This window comes from Plecotus auritus (genome assembly GCF_963455305.1).
Source record: "Plecotus auritus genome assembly, chromosome: X".
Classification (NCBI taxonomy): domain Eukaryota; kingdom Metazoa; phylum Chordata; class Mammalia; order Chiroptera; family Vespertilionidae; genus Plecotus; species Plecotus auritus.
In genome coordinates this window covers 143,662,666-143,688,771 of record NC_137784.1, presented here as the reverse complement: position 1 = coordinate 143,688,771, position 26,106 = coordinate 143,662,666, and the positions used below count along the sequence as shown (strand labels likewise).

The 26,106-nt window shown below is 48.3% G+C and overlaps 1 protein-coding gene across 14 annotated transcripts in view; it reads right to left on the bottom strand.

Annotated features, from left to right (window-relative positions):
- The window catches only part of CASK (calcium/calmodulin dependent serine protein kinase), a 311,008-nt gene that overhangs the window by 9,687 nt on the left and 275,215 nt on the right, over nucleotides 1-26,106 (bottom strand). For 4 of the 14 annotated variants that reach the window (XM_080652074.1, XM_080652073.1, XM_080652072.1 and 1 more), the window contains 8 exons: nucleotides 26,014-26,082; nucleotides 23,144-23,212; nucleotides 21,765-21,800; nucleotides 19,790-19,986; nucleotides 15,893-16,008; nucleotides 8,001-8,081; nucleotides 7,812-7,892; nucleotides 4,064-4,266 (listed from right to left, as the gene is read on the bottom strand). In XM_080652074.1, the coding sequence (XP_080508200.1) occupies nucleotides 4,064-4,266; nucleotides 7,812-7,892; nucleotides 8,001-8,081; nucleotides 15,893-16,008; nucleotides 19,790-19,986; nucleotides 21,765-21,800; nucleotides 23,144-23,212; nucleotides 26,014-26,082 (852 nt within the window). The remainder of the gene's footprint in view (nucleotides 1-4,063; nucleotides 4,267-7,811; nucleotides 7,893-8,000; nucleotides 8,082-15,892; nucleotides 16,009-19,789; nucleotides 19,987-21,764; nucleotides 21,801-23,143; nucleotides 23,213-26,013; nucleotides 26,083-26,106) is intronic. The other 10 variants (XM_080652077.1, XM_080652079.1, XM_080652068.1 and 7 more) reach the window with 5 other exon arrangements.

Sequence of the window (26,106 nt, the reverse complement as noted above, 5' to 3'; positions counted from 1 at the left end):
CGGCCACAGCAAGTTCTGATTACACTCTGGAGCTATTACAGTTTTACAGATATAGATTATTTTCTGAGCCATGGCTTTATTTCCATGAGAAATAAGTTCCATAGTTTTTCTTAGGTTGGACTGTGTTCTAGATTTTTCTAAATGCAAAAAACCCAAACCAAAAACGTACCAACAAACCACAATCCGTTCCCCCCACCCCCAAATACCACTTCGTACAAGGTGGATCAGCTTAAGGCAGTGGTCGGCAAACCGTGGCTCATGAGCCACATGCGGCTCTTTGGCCCCTTGATTGTGGCTCTTCTACAAAATACCACGGCTTGGGCGAGTCTATGTTGAAGAAGTGGTGTTAGAAGAAGTTTAAGTTTAAAAAATTTGGCTCTCAAAAGCAATTTCAGGCCTAACTGGTTTGGCTCAGTGGATAGAGCGTTGGCCTGAGGACTGAAGGGTCCCAGGTTCGATTCCGGTCAAGGGCATGTACCTTGGTTGCGGGCACATCCCCAGGAGGGGGTGTGCAGGAGGCAGCTGATCGATGTTTCTCTTTCATTGATGTTTCTAACTCTCTATCCCTCCCCCTTCCTCTCTGTAAAAACATCAATAAAATATATTAAAAAAAAAAAGAAATTTCAATCGTTGTACTGTTGATATTTGGCTCTGTTGACTAATGAGTTTGCCAACCACTGGCTTAAGGAGTCTCAGGGTTAACTCTTCTAGGCGGATACAATGAAAGGAGGCTAGAATTTATTGTAGGAAACCTAAAACCCAAACCAACACTGTTCAAGTTTGAACCTCATTTTCAATTGGGTGCAAAACCTTGGCCAAGTCATAATTATGTTAGCCTTGGTTTCTTCATCTACAAGAGTTAGCCTCGATATCTCCGTGAGGGCAGAGAAAAAAAGGCCTTTTCTTTGCTGTGGCCTTCCACAATGTATGAGGAGCCCCTGGTAATTAAACCCCAAGACTGTTGGCTCCTCTGATTGAAACAGCCCCTCTGTTCAAAGTGAGGGACAAGATAAGCTACTCTCAAGGCCACATTCTTGCATGCCCCTCCTCCCTGCTGTTTTTATAACTCAGGGATAATTAGTAGAAACTTCCCTTCCCCAGTTCCCTTCAAACAAGCGTCTTTTGAACTTTTACCCTAAGCATGTTTTACAGGCCTGGGAAAAATACTGATAAGACACCTCCCTAAGACATCTGCCCCGCTGTCTCCTGAAGAACTAACAAACTACAACCCCGCTGATGTCTGCTCAATTTCAGCTCCCAACCCCCCCTCCCTTCCTTGTCAACAGCAGGCAAGGCTTTAAAAAGGGGAACAGTTCGGTTTTTGTTCTTTGCCTTTACATTGATTAGCAATACACCAGCTCTTTCTCCGCAGGAAAAGTAAAATAAACTCTCTCTCTCTGTAACTAGCTCTTCTCTCAGCTGTGAATACTTTCGCAGCTCAGCGTCGCCGGCCTAAAAAACCCTAACTATCTCTATCTCATGTGTTCCATTTGGCCTGACTGTCTGAAATAAGTTAAGACTGGAACTAGAGCTGAACACCAGCGGAAGGTGGTCTTTCCGTGGCCCACACGCAGTGGGGGTGGTGTCAGCAGGGAGAGAAGCAAGAGGGCTTTAAAAAATGCCACATGGTGCCGAAACCGGTTTGGCTCAGTGGATAGAGCGTCGGCCTGCGGACTGAAAGGTCCCAGGTTCGATTCCGATCAAGGGCATGTACCTTGGTTGCGGGCACATCCCCAGTAGGAGGTGTGCAGGAGGCAGCTGATCGATGTTTCTCTCTCATCGATGTTTCTAGCTCTCTATCCCTCTCCCTTCCTCTCTGTGAAATATCAATAAAATATATTAAAAAAATAAATAAATAAAAAGGGACACTTGGCGATGCCCACGGAGGAAGGACTTTCATCCCCACCAGCTTGCCTGCCCATGTGCGTTCTTAGCTCCTGCACGGTGCTTGGAACACAGTAGGTGCTTAATAGGGGCTGGCTGAATCAAACTGTCCATGAGATACAGCAGAGGAGGTGACCTAAAAGGCTGGGGTGGGGCAGCGTGGAGAAAAATGTCCCAAGGAGAGAGCACCCCCGGAGCAATGAGGCTAGGTCCCACAGCACGTTGGTCATGGCCACAAGCATCCTGATGTCAGGATGCGGGCCTTGCCAAGCTTGGGGACACAGTGGCCTGAAGGTGGAGGGCCAAACCCAGTAGGCGAGGCCCTGTGGGCACCTGCAGCTGGACCACTGGGCGAGGCATTCAGTGTGAGAGCAGGACCGGGCATACATCTAGCCCAGTGGTCGGCAAACTGCGGCTCGCGAGCCACATGCGGCTCTTTGGCCCCTTGAGTGTGGCTCTTCCACAAAATGCCATGGCCTGGGTGAGTCTATGTTGAAGAAGTGGCGTTAGAAGAAGTTTAAGTTTAAAAAATGTGGCTCTCCAAAGAAATGTCAATTGTTGTCCTGTTGGTATTTGGCTCTGTGGACTAATGAGTTTGCCGACCACTGGGTTAGACTAAGCATGTGTAGCCCCGCGCGGAGAGCCTGGGACCAGAGTGGCCAACCAGACCAACGGGAGGGACAGGATGTGGGCGATCCCTGTCCCCAGGGCCATGGGCCCAGAGTGGCTCAGGCGGAGAACAGGACACCTCCTGCTGGTCCTCAGGGGTGGGTGGCCCTGCCAGATCATGCTTCTCAGAGATGGGGACACAGGAAACAGGAGAGAAGAAGGCAGCAGTCAGGGGTGCAGGGAAAGTGCCCAGCCAGAATGAGGGGTGCCCAGGTGCCCAGGGCCACACAGAAAGGGACGCGGGGATGTCCTGAAAAGGCCGAGAGAAGTGCCCCCGCCCAGCAGTGCAGAGCAATGCATGGCTGCGCAAGGCCAAGGGCAGGGGCCCAGGGAGAGCGGGGCGTGGCGGCAGCGGCAGGGGAGGCGGGAAGCCCTGGCAGTGGACTTGGGCAGTGCGGAGGGGTCTGAGCCCTGCAGCCAGCGAACTGCTAGAGACATTACTACCAGCAGAAAACGACGTTCAGGTGAAGACCAGTGTGGAACCCAAGGAGAGGACGCCGCGGACCAGGCCCAGGATTGAGACTTTGCCTCTGGCCAGCCCTGGCCAGAAGGTTTTTCCAATCCCTGCTGAGGAGGGGTTAGGCGTTAAACACGGCATCTACTTAGTTCTCTGCAGGGCCAGGATGATTGCTAAGCGCGCTGTCGAGTGTCTGCTCGCCTCCCAGCCCCTTAACCAGATTCCAAGTTCAAGAAGCCCATCGGGGGCCAGGCTGTTAGCATCTTGGAGCTGAGCAACTGAGCGGTGGGCGCCCTCCCGGTCTCAGACCCTGAGCGCAGGGGCCATTCTCCCTTGAACAAGGACCTCCCCCGCCTCGGATACCCGGGAAGCCTCCTGAGGCAACGGGGCCTGCTGGTCTACCATTCCATTCGGATTCTATTTACAAGGGCGAAGGGATGTGGGGTACAAACAGGTCTTTAGGAACGGCAGCCTGGGAGCCCCGGGATCACAGCCTCTCCGACAACCTGCCCTGATGCTTCTCACTCCGGGGTCCTTCCTAGGGGGCTTTAAGCCCCCCCCACCCCCCCGCCCCGCTACTTGCTTTGACCTCGGAGAGAAAAAACACAGCTTATCTGCATATCTGCATGGTGGCCGTAGGCCTTGGGTTTTTCCTTTGTGAGTTTCATGATTTCCATGGCTTCTGGTGTGGGACTTATCTCAATAAATCATCTGATCATCTCCACATGCGCCGCATCCCTCCTAGTTGTAGTTCAGGGTCAGGCATCTCATCAGTAAAGGGATGGCGGAGGTGGACAGCCACCCCAGACCCCCCCCCCCCCAGGTAGTTCATGGAGCTCCTGAGTAGAAGGAATCTCAGGATAGGATAGACTCTGCTTCTTAAATACTTGGTGTGTGCACCGAGTCCAGCAATTAGTATGTTGTCTGGACCGTTAACCCACGATGCCTTCATCCCTGATCCTGCGGCCCATGACATTCTGATGGCATTTTGATGGCAAAACCTGAGCTCAGCATGCAGGCGGGGTGATGGCGCTGGGTGTGGTCGGGCGTTACCTGAGGCTCCACGTCCAGGATGGCGATCAGCCCCTGCTCGTGGATCTTGCGGATGGTCTCCAGCTTGGTCCCGTACATCGCGTCCTCGTGGCTGCCATACTCCAAGTACTCGTTGTTAGAGATGTCCTGCATCATTTGATCGTGAGACACAAAGTAGTAATTCTTCCCGTTTTCTTCATCTTTCTTTGGAGGTCTGGTGGTATCTGCAAGGTCACACGTCAAGAGAGGGTTAAACCTAATCTCTTCTCGAAACTGTGGATGCTACAGTCTACGCCTCATGCCCTGCTCCCATCCCTAGTAGCTTTGTAGAACTAAATTCTGGAAGTTGCGTTTATCTGCGTGACGTCAGACCACGGTAGCTGGCGAGTTGTTTGGTTCGGTGAATCTTTCAGCGTTCAGGTAAGATCGATTTCGTTCTCTCATGGGTCACCACATGAGAAAGACACAAAACGACCCACATGAGTAACTTAACTCGCTGTATGCCTTAAGGCGGTCAGGCAGAAGGAAAAAAGAATTTAAAAGATAGAAAACGCCACGTGGTTATTTCAATTGAAGATACAGGAAAACTTCAGTTGCTCAGTCTCACTAGCCACGTTTCCAGGGTTCAATAGACACACGTGGCTACTGGCGACTGTGCTGGACAGTGAAGATCCTGAACTCTGTTATTATCAGAGAAGGCCCATTGGGTTCTGCTCAGCTGGAGCATCTCGCAAAAGGAGAACGTTAGAATACAGCAGAGGCATGCCATATTGAACACACAATGACATCAGCCAGATGTGGCCCTCGGAGTTCAGAAAGACCTTAACCAGGAGCTGGCAAACTCTGGCCTGTGGGTCAAATATGCCCATGGTCTGTTTTTGTAAGTCAAGTTTCACCGGAACACAGCCATGCCCATTCCTTTCCATAAAGTCTATGCCTAATTTCATGCCACAAGGGCAAAGCTGAGTAGTTGTGACAGAGACACAGGTCAGGAAATTTTTTCTAGGCAAGCCAGGGGCATTGCTTTTGATTTCCCCTCCCCTCCCCTCCCCTCTTCCTCCCTCCCTCCCACCTACCTTCCTTCCTTCCTTCCTTCCTTCCTTCCTTCCTTCCTTCCTTCCTTCCTTCCTTCCTTCCTTCCTTCCTTCCTTCCTTCCTTCCTTCCTTCCATGGCTAGGACACATTTGTGCTACTCTTTGCTGAGTGGATGGGTCCAAACCCACAGGGAACTCCCCCTCTCCTGCCCCAACTAGACTATTAGAACTTCCAAGTACTCAAGGGCATCAAAAATGTGGATTTTTTTTAAAAAAAGATTCCTTTCTCCAGGTACATGAAAAGTTCAATCAATGACATACTACGTGGATGCTATACTGTCTTCAGTCACTTTGGTAGGTGAACATACGATATACACACGTGTGGGGCTAAATAGATCAGAGAGCAGACACGCTTGAGGTCAGCAATGGTTCACTTGAAAACCAAGCTAGTTAACTGGCCATTTGATAACATTAAATGGTTCAACAGTTGTTCAATTATGATGTGATCTCGAAGCAACTAAATGTTGGCTAAGCTTGCTGTACTCATGATCTAAACATAAGGAGAATCAAAAGCATTCAAAAGCGTTTTCTTAGAAACCCCCAATGGCACCAGTTGAAAAAACACTTGGTGAATTTTGTGTGTGTAAATCAGACAGTGTTCTGGGCTGAGGGTGGTCCAGTGGAGCCTCCTGGCTCGCTGGGGTGTAGAAGAGACAGCAAGTGGTGGTGACATGGCTTCCGGAAGGCACGGAAGTCCCTACAGGACAGAGCCAGTCTTCACATGTTTCTCCTGCTGCTCTTGAAACTAATTTTCCTTTAGTTCTTCTCACCCCAAAGAAATCTCTAACTGCTAGAAAGCTTTTGGGATCCAAAATTTAAACTTTGGAGTAATAATATTATACTGGTAAGATGGCTACTATTTATCTAGTATCTGCTAAGTGTTTCACATGATCTCAAATCCTCTTTATATCTCTAGACCACGGGTGGGGAACCTACGGCCCGTGCGCCATATAAGGCCTGAGAAATCATTTGGTCTGGCCCTGCCAAGGCATTAGGGGTGAGTCAATTAAATGTATGACCAAACAGAGCAGGCTAATTAAAAAATTTTTTTTTTAATTGATTAAGGTATTACATATGTGTCCTTCTTCTCCCATTGCCCCCTCCCCCACTCATGCCCTCACCCCCCTGATTGTCTGTGACCGCTGGTTAGGTTTATATGCATGCATACAAGTCCTTTGGTTGATCTCTCCCCCTTACCCCCACCCTCCCCTGCCTTCCCTCTGAGGTTTGAGCATCTGATCAATGCTTCTCTGTCTCTGGATCTGTTTTTTGTTCATCACTTTATGTTGTTCATTATATTCCATAGATGAGTGAGATCATGTGCTATTTATCTTTCTCTGCCTGGCTTATTTCACTTAGCATAATGCTCTCCAGCTCCATCCATGCTGTTGCAAATGGTAGGAGTTCTTTCTTTTTTACAGCAGCGTAGTATTCCATTGTGTAGATGTACCACAGTTTTCTAATCCACTCATCTGCTGATGGGCACTTAGGCTGTTTCCAAATCTTAGCTATTATTTACAAGAGCAGGCTAGTTTTTAAGTTGATGATTTTGTACGGCCCAGAAAGATGTTATAAATATCCAAATGGCCCTTGGCAGAAAAAGGTTCCCCACCCCTGCTCTAGAATGACTTCATTTTACAGTTGAGGAAACAAAGAGGGCAAGAGGTTAAGGATAAGCTAGAGAAGATAAGGGGAATGAAAATATTATGGATTTAAAGTTCTTTATGATAAACAACTGACAGCACATTGAGTGGATTTTGACAGTGATAAAGTCAGCAGTTCAGTTACTGAGTAAGAAAACTATTGTTATATCAAAGAAAAACAGTGCTATCATGAAAACCTATTTTTCTAAAGAATACTTCATCTGCATAACATTCATGACACACTTTTGGAAAAATCAGGATACAAACAGAATGGATGAGCCAAATTTTGTTAAAAAACAACCACCACAAGCACACACTCCACATATCTGCACTAAGAGCAGTCTGGAAGGGTATAAAAGAAAATATTTATAGCACTCTTATTAGGGGGGTGGGGTTGGGATTATTAACTCATTTTCTTCTTTGTTCTCTTTTGGATCTTTCAGATTTTTTTTTATTGATTTCAGAAACAAAGGGAGAGGGAGAGAGACAGAAGCATCAATGATGAGAATCATTGATCAGCTGCCTCCTGCACGCCCTCCACTGGGGATCAAGCCTGCAACCCCAGGCATATGCCCTGAGGAGGAATCAAGCCATGACTTCCTGGTTTACAGGTCAATGCTCAACCACTGAGCCATGCTGGCCGGGCTCAAATTTCTTATAGTGAACTAGAGGCCCGGTGCACGAAATTCGTGCACCCGGTGGGGGGGCTGTCCCTCAGCCGGCCTGCACCCTTTTGCAGTCCGGGAGCCCTCGGGGGATGTCCATCAGTCAGACATCCTTAGCGCTGCCATGGAGGCGAGAGAGGCTCCTGCCACGGCCGCTGCGCTCGCCAGCCATGAGCCCGGCTTCTGGCTGAGGGGTGCTCCCCCGTGCGCGTCATAGCGACCGGTCGTTACGCTGTTCGGTCGATGTGCATATTACCCTTTTATTATATAGGATAGTTATTACTAATGTAACCAGAGAAAAGAGATAAATGACAATATTAAACAAGTACTAGAAAAACAATACACTTAAGAGAGAGACATAGCTTACGTGGAATAGGGTACGCAAAGCGGTCTGGGTGCTTGGTGATGAGGGTGTTTTTTATGTGTCTTCTCCCAACGCCATGCGCACCTATGCCATTTTGGGGAAGGAAGTGAAAACGGACACTGGTTAATAATATTCACAAGGTGGTTTGAAGACCAGAATAAGAAAACCACGCGTTTCCCCAACTAGACTCACCTAATAAGACTAGTGTTTTCCTTTTGAATGCCGGCAGTTTTACTACTTCTTCATATGTAACAAGATCTAATTGATCAAACACTAAAATGCAAAGATGTAGAAGACAGGTAAATTTGCAGGAAGAACAGTTCATGTATGTACATTATAATTTTACTGGCAAACCTAAAGTAGTAGTAAAACCATGTCTTAAAATATCTGACTCCGACTTCTAACACATTTACGTCATATAACCTTTCGGAAGAAAATGTCGTCTTTAAGCCCATGAAAATGCACTTCAGAAGCAGGGGCATCGAAAGATATGTTGAGCACATGCATGAAAGTCCAAATCTAAAGGATACCGCATATCTCTCATGCAGTAGCCAACGAATCATACGCACTCATTCAAAACCACATGCTGCTCATCTTTTTGGCAATTCTAAGAAACCAGCAATACTAAAAAGGCGGAAGTCTGCAGACAGCGGCCAACATAAATATAGAATGAATGCAACTAATGTGAGCCCAGAAAGAGGCCAGCTAGGCTAGCGAGGGATGGATGTGGAATGCATGGACAGCTGGTCTTGAACTTCATGGTTCTTTCTCTCAACCGAGTTGCTGAAGGCAGCATGCTAGATGCTCTCAAGAGCAAGTTCTGGGACTATGATTTCACAGGCTTTTGAAAGGAGCATCTCCCAGGTTTTATTGCAACCCAGCTACCCATTGGATGGAAACTCGTGGGGACGTGAGCAGGGAAACAGGCTCCGCTGGCCCCAGGCCTGTTTGTGGGTCTGTGTGCAGTAAATCAGGATGAGCACGATGGAAAGAAGCATGAAGCAGAGCCTTAGCTGGAAACCCTTTGCAAAAGGGAGTTCTCTCATCATTACAGACTGAGAAGACAGACTTTAAAAACATTTTCTGGGAACCTGCCTCTTAACCAAACTATTACAAAAACTTGCCCGAGAGGATAACCGTTCCTGTGGAAGTTCAAGGTTGGGCGGTTCTCAGACACGTTTGAAAATTCTCACAAGGCGGCTAAAATCACGCACCCCTGGTTCCTGCAACGTTTTTCTGCATGGGTATGCCCAAATGGGGTCGGGCGCACTGCAATTTCCTTCTTCAGGGATGTGGAATATGCTACGGATTTTAGAGGGGTGGAAGGAAAGTCAATAACATTGAGTCCCTGGTGCAATAAAGAATCGGGGGGTGTTTCAGTCAATCGTTAAGAGAAGCTCCTATGCCCTACAACAAAACGGCCAAATGCCTGTGGCTATCGGCTCAGTCCTTAACGTTTGTGACCTTCCCAGTAGCAAAGAACTGCAAGATGCAACAGATCAGAAACAAACAAACGAACGAACACAAACGAAGTGTCATTCCCAAAATATGAAAAGACAGAAATGCAACATGCTAAAGGAGGGTTAGTGCATGTTAATGGGTATTTCTGCATTTGTTTTCTTTGGCGAACTTCAAAGCAAATGCTCTGGCCACAGCTAACACCCAAGAAAGGCTCTCTGCGTTTGGACGGCAGCCGCACCAAATCCAAAGGGACACGAGGCTCTCTGCGTGGCCGAGCTAGCTGGTCACGCTGCGCTGGTGACGGGGTGACGGGAGTCACCAAAATAAAACCAGGAGTGCTGACGACACTGCTTTCCCTGCCTATCGCCCCTGGGTGGCACTTCCATCAAGGAAGCGCGTGCTCGTGGAAGGGGTGCAGGATTTTAACAGGCAGAACAATCAAGCCTCGCATCGAGGAGCAAGATGCTGACGACACAGCTTTCTAAGGTGGGTGCACCCACTCCCCTCCTACTGAGACGAGCCCCGTCATTTTAAAACACACAGAAGAATGAGTTCGATGTTCACCAGGGACACCACAAACAAATGAGCTGATACGTTACACATCAATATCTTAACCATAAATGGGTAGCATGACCTAGGTTACTCTGCTCTAAGTCAAACCAATACATGGCCGTAGGGTTGCAAAACAATAAAAAATAATACTGGAAAAGAGACATACAAGGGCTATAAGGGGAACAACATAGAGATCGGACTTCTAAAGGTTTTTTTTTGAAGATGGTTGTTGACTAGATAAAAGGACTTCATGACAGGAAACGACCAAAAACAGAGGCACAGTCACTCAACAGGTTACTTACATGCACAGAGGCCATTGGGAGGAAGACAGCATGAAAAATGTACAGGGGTCATTGAAACATGGCTTTTCATATATTAGTAAAATAAAAGTATATGCACAAAAGAAACTTTATCATGCAATATTCTGAACACGAGGCAAATAAATCACATTAAGAAACAAACCCATTTAATACAAATTCAGCGACATCCTTCTACCAAAGCCAGCGGGTTTCATACGCGGGGAGATTTTGTCTGGGCAGTTACAAGAAGCCTTCCTTGTTTGCATTCCAAGTGCAGTACTTCCTGTACTGTGGGCCATTCTAAGCACCTGTGCCTATGACTTCCCTTGTTCGAAAAGAAAACGTCCACAGGGCAGTGAGATTTGGGGCCACTTTGTGTTGCCGTTAGAGTCCTCTGTATTCAAGAAAAAAGTTCTAGTTTTTTTCAAGTCGGCAGTACTACTTTGTGGCATGAAGCATGATTTAAGCACACCTATGGAATCCTCTATGTCAGGGGTGGGCAAACTTTTTGACTCGAGGCCACCATGGGTTCCTAAACTGGACCGGAGGGCCGGAACAAAAGCATGGATGGAGTGTTTGTGTGAACTCATATAAATTCAAAGTAAAGGAGCGGAGGGGAGAGCAAGAGAACCCTCCGCTCTTTCGGCTCCGCGGGCCGGATAGAACAGCCGAACGGGCCGGATCCGGCCCATGGGCCGTAGTTTGCCCACGGCTGCTCTATGTTCATGTGGATGCACGTAAATAGGCTCTCTTAGGAGATTGAAACACCTCTGCTCAGGGCTCGAACGTGGAAAAAAGGAACGAGTGCCTATTTTTTCAAAGTTTACATAAGGAACTTTGATCTGCAACTGATTTCATCCACAATCTCTCATCAAATTCACGCGGCTGAAAAGTTGCCCGCATCGTGGAAGATGGGCTCGCTGCGAACACTGCACACCGTGGCTGCATCTCTCCCCAAGGCTTCAGAAATACTGTCTGGCCCAGTTGGCTCACATGATCTTGATTTCCGGGGAAGCCACGCGATATTCATGACACTGTTAAGTATTTGGGTGACCACTTTCCAGTTGACTCTTTTTCATAAACAAGCCTTTAACACTGATTCCCTGCCTCTGCTTGGAAAAGCTAGAAGTGCCTTCAAATATGGTACAGATCCTTCAGTTAGAGAAGACAGCACACAGGTGACACTGGGCCGAGTGCAGGAATGCAGTGGTGGGGACAAGGGGCCCTAGAGAAATGAGTGCCCCATTTAAAGGGGTCACCACGAGCCTAGAGCTGTGAAGGAAGAACCCTAACCCTAACCGTAACCGTAACCGTAACCCTACCCCTACCCCTAACCGTAACCGTAACCCTACCCCTACCCCTACCCCTAACCGTAACCCTAACCCTAACCCTAACCCTAACCCTAACCCTAACCGTAACCCTAACCGTAACCCTAACCATAACCCTAACCCTAACCCTAACCCTAACCATATTTTCTGTTCTTCTTGGTCTTCTGGGCCTGATTTTCTAATGTGATAACTATTATTCTTCTTCTTAAAATATATTTCTATTGATGTCAGAGAGGAAGGGACAGGGAGAGAGAGAGAAACATCCGTGATGAGAGAGAATCATGGATCGGCTGCCTCCTGCACGCCCCCCACTGGGGATGGAGCCTGCAACCTGGGCCTGTGCCCTGACTGGGAATCGAACTGTGACCTCCTGGTTCATAGGTCAGTGCTCAAGAACTGAGCTGCACTAGATGGGCGATAGCTATTATTTTAAACACCGTGAGTGTATGTGGAAAACAAAATTTATTTATAGGTCATATTCAGCGAACAGGCTGCCACTTTATAATGTGAGATGTAGGCAACAGAGTTTGAAGAGAAGTCTGCTTTCATTAGACATGTGAAATCTCCGGTAACAGAAATGGAAAGAATGAATTCTAGCATTATCATTCCTATCATTTCTAGATATTGACATAGTTCCCATTCTTCATTTATACTAAAAATATAAACAGGCCCTGGCCGGTGTGGCTCAGTGGATAGAGCGTCGGCCTGCAAACTGAAGGGTCCCGGGTTCGATTCCGGTCAAGGGCATGTAACTTGGTTGCGGGCACATCCCCAGCAGGGGGTGTGCAGGAGGCAGCCAATCCATGATTCTCTCTCCTCATGGATGTTTCTCTCTCTCTCTCCCTCTTCCTTCCTCTCTAAATTAAATAAAAATATATTTAAAAAAAATATAAACAGCTTCAGAGTGATGATAAGGTTTGGATCTTGCCACCAATATATGCTGAATTCGCAAATATTTGAAGCAGGAAACAAAACATGTGTCCCTTATTTTATTTTACTGAGCTTTATGAGAACATGCCCCACTGTGTTTTACAATCAACTTCTGAAAAAGCCCCAGAAATCCTTCAGAAAGATAGTTGGGTTTGTGACCCATGAGCCCATTTAGCTAGTTCCTGATACTAAAGAACGGGATATTCCCAAGTTCTCAAAATAGCCACCTTATTGATGGAGGTCACCTGTATTTGATTCTTTTTTTTTTTTGTTAATCCTCACCTGAGGACATTTTTCTATTGATTTTTAGAGAGAGGGAAAGACAGAGAGAAACATCGATGTGAGAGAAACACATTGATGGGTTGCCTCCCGCATGCGCCCTGACCAGGGCCTGGGCTGAGGAGGAGCCTGCAACCGAAGTATGTGCCCTTGACCGGAATTGAACCGGGACCCTTTGGTCCGCAGGCAGGTGCTCTATCCATTGAGCCACACTGGCCAGGGCTGTTTCTCTCTCTTAGAGCAATCCTTTACACAGGCAATGCCGCACATTAGCCTGAACTTTCATCAGAGCTAAAAGCAGAACAGCTGATACAATACCCGGCCTCCCTTTCTGCCTTCATCTCTTATCAACAGTCAAGGTGATCATCGGGCAAAAGGATCGTCTGCGCTTTCTAATGAACCAGGTGGAAGAGGGGGTTGGGGAAGGGGCAGGGTGAGGGGCCTGGCATCTCCTACCGACCAGGAAGACCTCCAGGAGACGCAGGAGCGATGCTTCTGCGGGGAAGGGCACCCTCACAATGACCATCTGGCTAGACAATTACCCATGAGCCTGAAATACAGGTTCCAAAAGAAACCCGAGAGGCTCCGTAAGGACCTTCTAAGAAGCTCAGAGCGGCTAGCACAGGGGTGGGCAAACTTTTTGACTCGAGGGCCACCATGGGTTCTTAAACTGGACCGGAGGGCCGGAACAAAAGCATGGATGGAGTGTTTGTGTGAACTAATATAAATTCAAAGTAAAGGAGCCGAGGGGAGAGCAAGAGAACCCTCCACTCTTTCGGCTCCGCGGGCCGGATAGAACAGCCGAACGGGCCGGATCCGGCCCGCTGGCCGTAGTTTGCCCACGGCTGCCTTAGTCCATGGTTTTGGTTCGGAGGCATGATGGCAAAAGAGAAAAAGCCATTCTATTCTATCCCTACGAGACTCCTGCCTTCTTTATCTAGGGCGAGAGCCTTCCAACGGGAGAGGCAGTGTTTACCAGGGCGAAAGTCTGCGACCAGGGACAGTGAATGAGGCCTTGGCTTCATGAAATGATACCCGTTTGTCAGGCCCGGTGGAGAAAGAACCCAAGAGCCACTGGAGGATTTCCGAACTGGAAATGATATCCTTGATCTGAGAGCTGCAGGTGCTCAGGGGTGTGGACTCCTGGGCCCACCTCAGGCTGCCTAGTAAGCTTACGGGTGTGTTTGCAGCGGCGCTGAGCATCGTCTACGGCAGCCGTGGGCAAACTACGGCCCGCGGGCCGGATCCGGCTGTTCTATCCGGTTCTCTTGCTCTCCCCTCCGTTCCTTTACTTTGAATGTATATTAGTTCACACAAACACTCCATCCATGCTTTTGTTCCGGCCCTCCGGTCCAGTTTAAGAACCCATGGTGGCCCTCGAGTCAAAAAGTTTGCCCACCCCTGGTCTACGGTGCATCAGAACAGGCAAATGGGAGATCAGTGACACCCCAGGGTGACAAAGCAGGGAAACGGGGGAAAAGGCAAAATTCTGAAGTGAACGAGGCCGTGGATTCGTGGTCAGAAGGTAGAGGTTCTAGTTTTTCTGTCAATCGACTTCGTATGTTTCCTCAGAGCTGATTTACAGAACATGGGCCAGTGGAGCAATCCTGTCCACGTGCTCTCTCCTAGCAGAACGTAAAGCCAGGGATGCACTGAGAGCCGTAACCACCACTGCTTTGCTTTCCTAGGGTTAGATTAATTGTAATGTCATGTGTCTATCTGTATCATCCAAAAGTATTGTAAAAATTACACAAGGATGTATACACCGAGTGGCCAGATGATGATGATCTCTGAACGCATAATAATCTGGCCACTCAGTGTGTGTGTGTGTGTGTGTGTGTGTGTTTGTGTGTGCATATATATATATGTATACACACACACACACACACACACACACACACACACATATATATATTAGAGGCCCGGTGCATGAATTCGTGCATGGGTGGGGTCCGGCCAGCCTGGCCATGGGGAGGGGACATGGGTGGTTGGCCGGCCTGCCTGCTGGTCGAACTCCTGGTCGAGGGGACCATTTGCATATTAGCCTTTTATTCTATAGGATATACACGGAGTGGCCAGATTATTATGCGTTCAGAGATCATCATCATCTGGCCACTCAGTGTATATACATACACACACATATATAAATAATTTGTGAGCCTGTTAGAAGCTAAATCATGCCTAACGAATCTGCTTTAAATATCTCTCCCCTTTACAAAACCAACCGTGCCATTACCAGCTCCGCGCTCTGCAATGGCGCATGATCAGACATGAGACATTTTTTGGGACATAAACGTGGCCACTCGCATCTATTCCCCATTACGTGGTGCTTCAACGTGCTTAGTTTTACTCTCTGCATCGCACACGAGCCCTTGCGAGTTTCGAAATCACTTTTTCTAATGAACGCTCACCCCATCGCCCTGACGTTCCGCAGAGAGAAAGGCGTTGGTTATTTGTCAGAAACACTGAACTGTCGGGTCGGGTACGCGGGACTGCGTTCCCTCGATATTTGTGGCCACGTGTTTGATTCTTGGAGTTATTTCTGAACCCTTGGGAACCAGCCTACTGCCACTCTTACATCGCCACGCACTTTCTTTAACTTGAGCGAGCCCTTGGGGAGCCCACTGCAGTGACAGGTCATGCCTGGTGGGTGTACATTTCAGTTCCTGGCAAACAAGTGAGTCTTTTGTCTTAAGTGTACACAAGCTTCCGTAAAGACAAGCATACCGTGGAGGGAAGGTCAGGGTAACGCTCTCGGTCTTTTAGGAGCCAAGGAAATACGAGTGAGGGAAGGAGACTAGCCACAGAACCGGACTAAACCTACCGAGTATCTGGTGTCACTTGTGCACCTCTGCCCTTTGAAATGTGGCCCGGGGCCAAGGCCAAGGGCCGGAGAGGAGCCAGGAGCAAGGGCATTTGCTCCAGACCGATGTCAGCAAGGAGGCCGGAGTCCTGGCGACTCAGCACACCCCCAAGCTCGCATTTCTCAGGGGGAGGAAGGACTTCATGTACTGGGTTCATTCTGTTCCGGAGAACACGATTGCCAAACGGCACTTTCTTCCTGTGAAGCCGAGTTCTGTCATAGGTCTGGCAACCAACCAACGTCACGTTGGAAGGCAGGGGTTTTGGGACGTTTTAGCCAGCCGATGAAGAGCTCACATGCTGGAGTGTGGGGACAGGGCACCGTGAAGGCTGAGGGACACGTGGCCTCTGTTTCGGTCGCGGTTGTCCCTACCTGCGTTGTGCTTGGCCAAGTACTTGTCCTTGTACTGCTTCTTCTTCTTGCCAAACCAAGTGCAGCTGGCCTGCTGCTCCTGCTTGGTCTTCTCCATGGCTATGCAGGCCACGCGCCTAGCGTGCGAGGAGAGAGAGGAGAGACACGGATGTCTAGTTTTATGGCGATCCAAGACACAAATCACTGACCTGAAGAGTTTACATGAGCCTGCATGGACATACCCCCGACACGTTCTTCAAGTCCTTCCCACAAAGCCTGTTCTAGAAATGTTGGAAACACACAGGCTCATCATACAATGACATTGTGTTCCTTGAGCACATACTAACCGGTAACACACGAAAAGCCTACATCCATGGTCATGCCATACAGGGGAAAGAGCACGGGATGTTGAGTTGATACAGGTTTTGTTTGACTATCATGAGCTTTCACCGATTCAGTGTTAGGTGCTTTTCTGGGAAATTTCCATGTATGAACTCATGTAATCTTTATTTTATTTTTTTAAAAATATATTTTATTGATTTTTTACAGAGAGGAAGGGAGAGGGATAGAGAGTTAGAAACATCAATGAAAGAGAAACATCTATCGGCTGTCTCTTGCACGCCCCCTACTGGGGATGTGCCCACAACCAAGGTACATGCCCTTGGCCGGAATCGAACCTGGGACCCTTCAGTCCGCAGGCCGACGCTCTATCCACTAAGCCACACCGGTTAGGGCAACTCCTGTAATCTTTAAAGGCACACACCCCACGTGCTATCGCTCCAGTAGTTTCCTTACGCTCCGCTGGAACCCCAGGCAACCACTGTGGCTGCAGATCAGCTTTGCGTTGTCTGCAGTTTCCTATGAATGGAATCATATAGCTCGTTCTCTTTTTTTGGGGGCTGGACACTTAACATAATGATTTTGAGTTTCATCCATATTATTTTCTGTATCAATAGTTCATTCCTTTTAAAAAATAAATCTTTTTATTGATGTCAGAGAGGAAGGGAGAGGGAGAGAGAGAGAGAAACATCCATGATGAAAGAGAACCCTTGATCGGCTGCCTCCTGCACGTGCCCCACTGGGGATCGAGCCCACAACCCGGGCCTGTGCCCTGACCGGGAATCGAACCGGGACCTCCTGGTTCACGGGTTGACCCTCAAGCGCTGAGCCACGCCGGCCGGGTGATCCTTTCGTTTCTAGCAGATATTTGGAACGATTAGCAAAGGGGAGAGCTCAAATCAAGTGCATGGCTGGTGTTTCCCTCACTGGTCCAGGCCACGTGTCCCTCTGTGGGAGCCCATTCAAAACGCACTGCTGGCCAGGATTTCTGCTCTCCTGCTGCTGTCTTCCGCGTTGCTCACTGATAAAGCAGCCTTCTCTGCGTGCAGGGCAGGGAGGGCACGCTTACCCGCCTGCTGGCAGCCTGGGGGGTGGCCTCCTGCAGTCCTAACCCTGTGGGAAGGGTGCCCTAACAGCCCCCCCTGCTGGTACGGGCCTTGGGTCTTAAGCTTGGTCCTCCGGCAGAGACGTTTGCACTAACAAAGATGCCCGCCTGGCAAAATGGGCCACTTTAGTGCTTTAATTTTTAGTGCTCTGATTGATGGCTCTCAGAGAAAAATTGGTCGCTGAGTTCCCCAATACCTTTCAGCGACTCAGTGCTTTCAAGGTAATTTTCAGCAGCTTATTTTCCACAGCACTTTTCTTTTCATTCAGCAGAGCGACTCCCAATAACCCAGCCAGCCCAGCATCGCGGGGACCAGGAAGCCAACTGGCTTTTCCCACTGCCATTGCCCAGCATTGCTCCAGAGCAGGGGTCGGCAAACTCATCAGTCCACAGAGCCAAATATCAACAGCACAACGATTGACATTTCTTTGGAGAGCCACATTTTTTAAACTTAAACTATATAGGTAGGTACATTGTTATTAACTTAATTAGGATATGTGGTATTTTGTGGAAGAGCCACACTCAAGGGGCCGAAGAGCTGCATGTGGCTCGAGAGCCGCAGTTTGCCGACCACTGCTCCAGAGCACTGGGAGTTCTGGCTGTCGAGGCAGCACGATTTATACTAACGATCTGAATGGGCAGAAGAGGTCTGGAACCTACATAACGATATTCAGCAAATGCTCATGACATATGGTTAACATTCCAGAATACATTTTCTATGCACGGCTGGTGTGGCTCAGTGGTTAAGTGTCGACCTATGAACCAGGAAGTCAGAGTTCGATTCCCGGTCAGGGCACAGGCCCGGGTTGTGGGCTCGATCCCCAGTAGGGGGCGTGCAGGAGGCAGCTGATCCATGATTCTCTCTCCTCATGGATGTTTCTCTCTCTCTCTCCCTCTCCCTTCCTTTCTGAAACCAATACAAACATATTCTAAATGTAAGAAATCAAGAAAAGAGGCAATCAAACGAAAGTGAGTAACGGAGAAATCCCTTTAGTTAGCGAGACAAATGTGTGGAAAGGAGTTATAATAGCCATGCGCTCAATGCCCCCCCTTTCCTGTAGCTAGGTTCAAGTACTGTGGGAGGAATGGCACAATGCCTAATGCTTACTTTTTGTCACATGAAACAAAACTCAGTCACAGCTGTCTCTTGCACTAGATTTCTGAGAGATTGTCAAAGGACTGACGGAAGTAAAACCTTCAACACTATTAAAATAGTGGTTCAGCTAAGCACATTTTAACCATAATAGCAGAAATAGATTTTACCAAGGATATATAGTAATCCGTGCCTCCTTCTCTCAGTTAAAAGTAGGGTCTATCAACTGTCTGACGCCTTGGCCGGTGTGGCTCGGTGGATAGAGCGTTGGCCTGCAGACTGGGGGGTCCCGGGTTCGATTCTAGTTAAGGGCACATGCCTGGGGTGTGGGCTTGATCCTCGGTAGGGGGGGCATGCGGGAGGCTGCTGATCTATGATTCTCTCTCATCACTGATGTTTCTGTCTCTCTCTCCCTCTCCCTTCCTCTCTGAATCAATAAAATATATAAGCTGCCCCCCCCCAAACTGTCTGACTTTAACCTAGTTTCAAAGCTCCAGCTTCCTACCAGACATACATTTAAAGACCTGGGAAGGTAGAGACCAAAGCATTTGAGAGAGAATCACGGATCGGCTGCCTCCTGCATGCCCCCTGCTGGGGATCAAGCCCGCAACCCGGGCCTGTGCCCTGACCGGGAATCGAACCACGGCCTCCTGGTTCCTAGGTCAACACTCAACCACTGAGCCACGCTGGCTGGGCGTGAAACACATTTTATCTTCAAATACCCTGAGTGACACTGAATCGGGGCACCTGAGTTTTTCGCTGGTGGTGGAGTGGAACAGGGGTGGTGACAGCATGTGGAGGGACAAGGAGAGGGACACTGGAAAACTGCAATTCTAACAGGATTGAAGCAGCGTATAGGAGTGGAGGGCTCTGCTAAGAGACCACGATGTGAGAGGGACCCGAGGCTGTCCACTCATCCTCTCTCTAGACCAGGGGCGGGGAACCTTTCTTCTGCCCAGGGCCATTTGGATATTTATAACATCATCCGAGGGCCATACAAAATTATCGACTTAAAAACGAGCCTGCTCTATTTGGTCAAGCATCTCATTAACTCACCCCTCATGCCTTGGCAGGGCCGGACCAAATGATTTCGCGGGCCTCATGTGGCCCGCGGGCCGGACGTTCCCCACCCCTGCTCGACACCCTCCCGTCCTTTATGTAAAACAAAGATCTGACGGGTTAAGTAGGAACTCACTAGATGCTGAGGATTTAGAATTCTGGACTGACTGACTTGAATCTTGTTTGGCTAGCAGAGCAAGGAATAGATCAAACAGGTGTGACACTAGGAAGCGATCAGATCAGGTTGAAAAACGGACAGGCAGGGTTGTGTTTTTGTGATGAAACAAAACAAACCAAAACAAAACAAAGAGAAAACACATACCATTCCTGAAGCTCAGGGGAAGGGATGAGACCCGCGGTTCCGTTTTTGGAGTTTTCCAGTTTGCCCTGCCACCAGTTGTGATCGTCCTTGCTAATGATCTGGATGATGTCACCAACTCGGAAGCGGATGCCAGCCTCCTTGCAGGGAATGAGGTCATCCTTGGCCGGGTCATACTCAAACTGGGCTCTTACATAGATCTACGGAACAGGAGCGCGTGAGGACGGGTGCCGGGGGGGTGCGGGAGCCAGCAGCGCTACCCCCAGCACATCCCGACACTTCCAACACAAACGGGACATTGGATGGTGAGACGAGAATGATGCGTGGAAATACAACACGAACATCCGCTACCACTACCAACAATGGACTGCTTTCGATGTGCACAGCTTGACATCTTTGCTGTTTTTATTTATTGGGGGGGGGGCACTTAAGATACTTGTTTACTACAACTCAAGACTTCATTTCGGCGTTTACTCTAACAGGCTAGCCCAGGGGTGGGCAAACTTTTTGACTCGAGGGCCACCATGGGTTCTTAAACTGGACCGGAGGGCCGGAACAAAAGCATGGATGGAGTGTTTGTGTGAACGAATATAAATTCAAAGTAAAGGAGCGGAGGGGAGAGCAAGAGAACCCTCCGCTCTCTCGGCTCCACGGGCCGGATAGAACAGCCGAACGGGCCGGATCCGGCCCGCGGGCCGTAGTTTGCCCACGGCTGGGCTAGGCCTATACTGACAGAGATGTACGCTTACCATTTAAAAATCTGCATCACGTCTAGTTGGCGTTAGGGAGCAATTGTCAATGATTTACTAAATGCCATTCAAACAATGTAAAGAAGCATTTAAAAATAGTTTTAATGTTGAAAAAGGATCTAGAGCCTGGCCGGTGTGGCTCAGTGGTTGAGCCTCGACCCAGGAACCAGGAGGTCACGGTTCGATTCCCGGTCAGGGCACAGGCCCGGGTTGCGGGCTCGATCCCCAGTGTGCGGCGTGCAGGAGGCAGCCGATCCAGGATTCTCTCTCATCAGTGATGTTTCTCTCTCTCTCCCTCTCCCTTCCTCTCTGACATCAGTAACAATATATTTTAAAAAGGGTGTAGGGTTCATATTTGTGTTTTACTCCTCTTAGAGAAGACACAGGAGCGTGATGATATGCAAATGTAATGAGTAAATATTATAAAAGGGAACAGACTGGCACCTCAGGGGCTTTCCCATGGCAGCATTTTTAGAATTCCTGGACTTCTAAGTGCTTTAAGGCACGGTGCGAGGTATAGAGCGCTGTCTCGCTTCCTGAGTCTTAATGCTCAACTGTGGGTGCCTTCCGTCAGGTGCTGAGTCACGCCAATCTGAACTGACACCTGAGTGTGTTTTAAGACCACAATTGTTCCCTTTAAGTTTCTTTTCAGAAACCCCGCCTATAAAATTAGCAAGTCTCTGCATTTGCGCCTAAAAGCCAGCCTTGGGAGGAAGTGCAAGTTACTGCCCGTGGCTGATAGCCCTCAAGGTTCCATGTTGGGTCTAACACGGCATGCGAGGCTTCGATGCCAGGATGTTTATTCTTCATTGTCAACGCCTCTGAGAAACATCCATGCAAATACAAATGATTAAAAGGACTTCAAATGCCATAAAATTATTACTTAAGGCTGTTCACCAGGATGTACGTTTTAGTTACTCTTACAATCCCAGAGATTTCGTAACCTTTCACCTTTTTTCCCACCCCAGCCAGAGCCAGGCTGAATTCTTAATCAGTGACACAGTTCTCAGGTTGAAATTACAATAAACCATCGTAGCTACAAGGGTGTTGAGGGGGAAATCTTTATAGCGAATTAGTCATGTTTAATGTGTTAAAATGAAATGGTACAAGCTCTCAATGCTCCAATGTTATGGTCCAAAATGCAGACGTTATGGGATGGAGAGGGTTAATAAAGGATCGGCTATTAGCAGCTCATTTTAGAGAAGTTTCTATAGAGGGTATCTATTCACCTGTCGTCCTTTTGGTTGGGTAGTTGATGGCAAGTCCTGTAGAATAAAGCCAACCCAGGAGAAAAATTTTCATTTACTTTTCAAGAGTACAAGGAAATTTGTGTGTTCTGTTACAATACGGTTAAAAAAAAAATGAGCTAGATTTAAGTTGTAAAAGAGATAATAAACATTACTCCAGTTCTCAGCAATGTTGAACTATTAAGAAAAATTAGCCATTGAGCAGCAAGCTGAAGGAAGCAGGTAAGTTTAAGCAGAGAGAAAAATGTGTTGCTAGGCAACAACTCAGCATCTTCAACACAAAAGCCACGGCAGTGAAACAGCCCTATTTAAACAACACCCCCAACAGCGCTTTTCAGCCTCGTCGCTGCCACCATTCCATTTAGATTTGGAAAAATCTGATGGCTCTATGGATTTCCACCGTCTTAAAAGTATTCAGTGTTAACTGGCAGGATGAATTCCTTTATAGCCTATTTGAGGTTGAAAATAAAAGCCATAGGAAATTTTCTTCCGTAATTTCACTTAATGATATCATTCCATTTGAGATGATGTCTAAATTATTTAAAATTTTACCCGATAACAAAGTTGATATATTTTTATTTTATTTGCAAAAGTTGACAGATTTTTCACAGGGCAAATTAATGGTCAGAAAAGAGTGATACTGCTGCATCATTAGAGCTTTTGGTACTTTGAACAGCAATACCACAACTCAGGGGAGACTTTGTCACCCCAAATATCGCATACTTGCACCTGTAAGTGCTTCCGTTTGTTTACATAAACGAAAAAACAGTTCTTTTCATATATCACAATGGAAAGTTCTGGGGAAAAAAATAGAATTCCACGTTCAAGTCAACACATAAAGTACTTTGTGTTAAAGATGTGATAGCAGCGTGGCTTAAGTGCAGTTTGAAGCCAGTTCCTTTTGCTTTTCATATCCAGGCAAGGTTGGTAATTCACAAAAATATGTGCACGTACCACAATAACAGAGGGCACACCAATTCGTAAACTTAGATAGCGGAAACTGATCGACAAGCCCGAGACCCACGAGCCTGCGCTGCAAAATCTGGACATTGCTTTCTCTTTCTCAAATTAAAAAGCAGTTAGAAATGTCAACAAATTTCCAGTTACACCCTGAGCCGTCAGTTTGAGCAAAGTCATAAAGACTAGCGGGGTGACACGGAAATCTCTGGGGGGGGGGGGGTGGGGTTCTATCGAGGAGAAAATGTTGAGGAAGACTTTCCAGGAGTGAACTGCATTGTAGCTATAGTAGCCTCGTCTATCGGCAGAAGACAATTGCCACTGGACACATGTAACTAGAACACTCATGGCAGGTGGCACCAACAGAATTGTCACACTTGGCCGTGTGAAGCTCGAGTTCTTACCGAAACAGAATTGTTAGTGCTGCTATGACCATTAGCTGGGGACTGTCTGGAAGTGGAGGGGGAATCTCTCTGAAATAAGACACAAGGTTCATTAACAAACACCATTAATATTCACACATCAACAGTTGCAACCACAGTCCGACAACCATTTCCTCTGAGGTTTCAGCTGCGAAGGTGCCACACTGACTTACTTGCGTGATTTCACAGAACTCAGAAAAAAAATACTGTGCAGTTTAGTCACACGTTGTGAGCGATGACCCTCTTCTGTCTCCCACATGCTCTACCCTTTGCTTTCTTTAAAGGAGACCCAGAGAGTGGCTTCATATTAGAACCCTCCCTAGTGCTATGAAATGACAAGCGTACTATATTATTGGGTTGAAGACCCCCCAACTGCCTAATTCGTATCAAAAAGTGGGTTTAAAAAGTATTGAGTAAATTTTTGGGTACCTGAATGTCAAAAATGACTGAGCGACTCCATGTGAAGCGAAACTAACATAAAAAAAGACTTCTCATGTTGTAACCACTTTGGGACAAATATTTTCAGAGGCTCGAGATTATTCTTTGAATCAATCCGCTAAAATGACCTAAAGAATAAAGGTCTCTTCTCTAGCGTATATCTGTGTTTTATTCTTATTTATAATATTTGTCCTGTTTGACACACTCACGCTCCTTCCCAGGCCCCCCTCCCTTATTGTCCAAATCACTTTTACGCGAAGAACAAGGAGAGGAAGGAAAGGAAGTGTTTAAACATTTTTGGCTTAGTAGAGGTCTCTGAAACCTTTGAAATGTGCATGCCTGCTTAAAAGACATGTCCCCCCCCACCCAGAAGATTTAAAGAGAACTTCTGGCCCGGCCGGCGTGGCTCAGTGGTGGAGCATCGACCTAGGAACCAGGAGGTCAGGGTTCGATTCCCGGTCAAGGGGACATGCCCGGGTGGCGGGCTCCATCCCCAATGGGGGGCGTGCAGGAGGCCGCCGATCCATGCTTCTCTCTCATCATGGATGTTTCTATCTCTCTTCCTTCCTCTCTGACATCAATTAAAAACACAGAATCTTCTTCTAAAATAAAATAAATAATGGGATCCCTTAGATGAACCTTCTCAAACATCAGGCGCCCCCTCTTTGCCCGAGGCAGGTGGCCAGAGGGCCTTCCTTTGGGAAGTATGGCCCCAGCTGGGGAAGGTCCCATCCGGGCCTTGAATTCTGCCAGAGCCCGGAGGTCAGACAGGCTGGGCTGGGGCTGGGAGGGGCGCAGGTACGAGGGGGCGCTTCTTACGTCAGAGCATAGGATGTACATGTGTCACTGTCATACTGGCCCCATCCCAAACCTAGTTCAAGCGCTTACAAACCACAAGAGAAACCTATGGGATCTTCAAAACTGTCTTCTGGGTAGTTAGCCAGAAGAGACAAAAATCCATGCTGTTTACTGAATTTCTTCAATGATAAGGAACGGTCAGGGCCATCTGGGGTTTTAGAACATCAAAACGCGTCCCGTAAAACGGACGCGTGACCTTGCCTCTTTCCTCAGCAAGGATGGTGTGCTGGTTCTGCATTTTCTGCGAAAACACAGCCTTCACTGAAGTTCCAGAAAAGGCCACCAGGAGGAGCTCAAGACCTGATGGGAACAGAAACGCCCATGGCCGTGGCTCGCTCAACACGCACTTGACCAAGCTGCAGAGTCGGGTGCGTCTCTTCAGCAGGCTTACAGGCACAGGGAGCCTCGGATGTTGCCTGCGAAACGGACAGTGTTGCTAGCCCAGGGGTGGGCAAACTTTTTGACTCGAGGGCCACCATGGGTTCTTAAACTGGACCGGAGGGCCGGAACCAAAGCATGGATGGCGTGTTTGTGTGAACTAATATACATTCAAAGTAAAGGAGCGGAGGGGAGAGAACCGGATGGAACAGCCGGATCCGGCCCGTGGGCCGTAGTTTGCCCACGGCTGTACAGTGGCAGGGGCATGCTTATTTCCCCTGCAACTTGGCCTGAGTTTCCTCCACGAGCTCCACGCCGCCCCCCGTCAGGCTCAGAACGGGAGCGGTGGGGTGTGTGCTTCGTGTTGCTGTGCACACACGTGCAAGATGCACAGGGAAGAACAGGCTTCAGAAACGACACCGGAGCCGAAGGAGCCGTGGCCGAAGGGTGGCACCCACCCCTGGTGCCGGTTTGCGTTTCCAAACAGAGAAAGAAGAGACGCTGGGATCGCGTTTAGTCACCCACACGAAACTGAATGCGACAGGCTGAGCAGTGAGCATCTCTATGTGCTAGAAGCGCAGCGCCAGAGAGGAAGTGGGGGCTGCACTGCTCTAGAAAGCTTGCTTACCAATCGCCTAACCCCTCCCATGTGTGCAATTTCATGGAAGGTTGCAAAAGCCTCCATTCCCCTAGTAACATCAGCTAGCCGTTCCTCGCGCCCCTCCGGAGACCTGGCACATGATCTGACCGCCCCTGACCTGACACCGAAAGAGACCGCCTCTCAGATTCTTGGAAAGAAGAACAAGGGCTATCTGTGTGACTTCTCAACAAGGGAAGTGACTGTGCTTCCTGGAGGCATCACCGCAATTCCTCTTTGCCTCCCAGACCCTGCTTTTGCTTTATGAAGGCTATGCCGCTAGTGGTAGCTTCTCTATGTTTTGCTTCGACTCCGGCCTGCAGGAAGTTCAAGTTGAAGTCCCCAGGGAGGCAGGGCTGAGTAGGTGGAGGGGGACCTACTCTGTTCCGTTATCTTTGTTGTAAAATTGGTGTGCAGTGATCAACAGCACAGGCAGAAACGATTTCCCAGAAAGCCAGAACATTCAGCCAGGAGCAGACAGTGAGTGAGGGGCCCAGGGGAGCCGGGACGGGGGGGGGGGGGGGCGGGGGAAAGCCATTACCTCACAGGACGATGACTGAGTGCGGTAACTGGGCACGATCTTGAAGGTGATACTCCCCCGCATTTCCCGCTGCAGGAAGAAAGGACAGCCTCT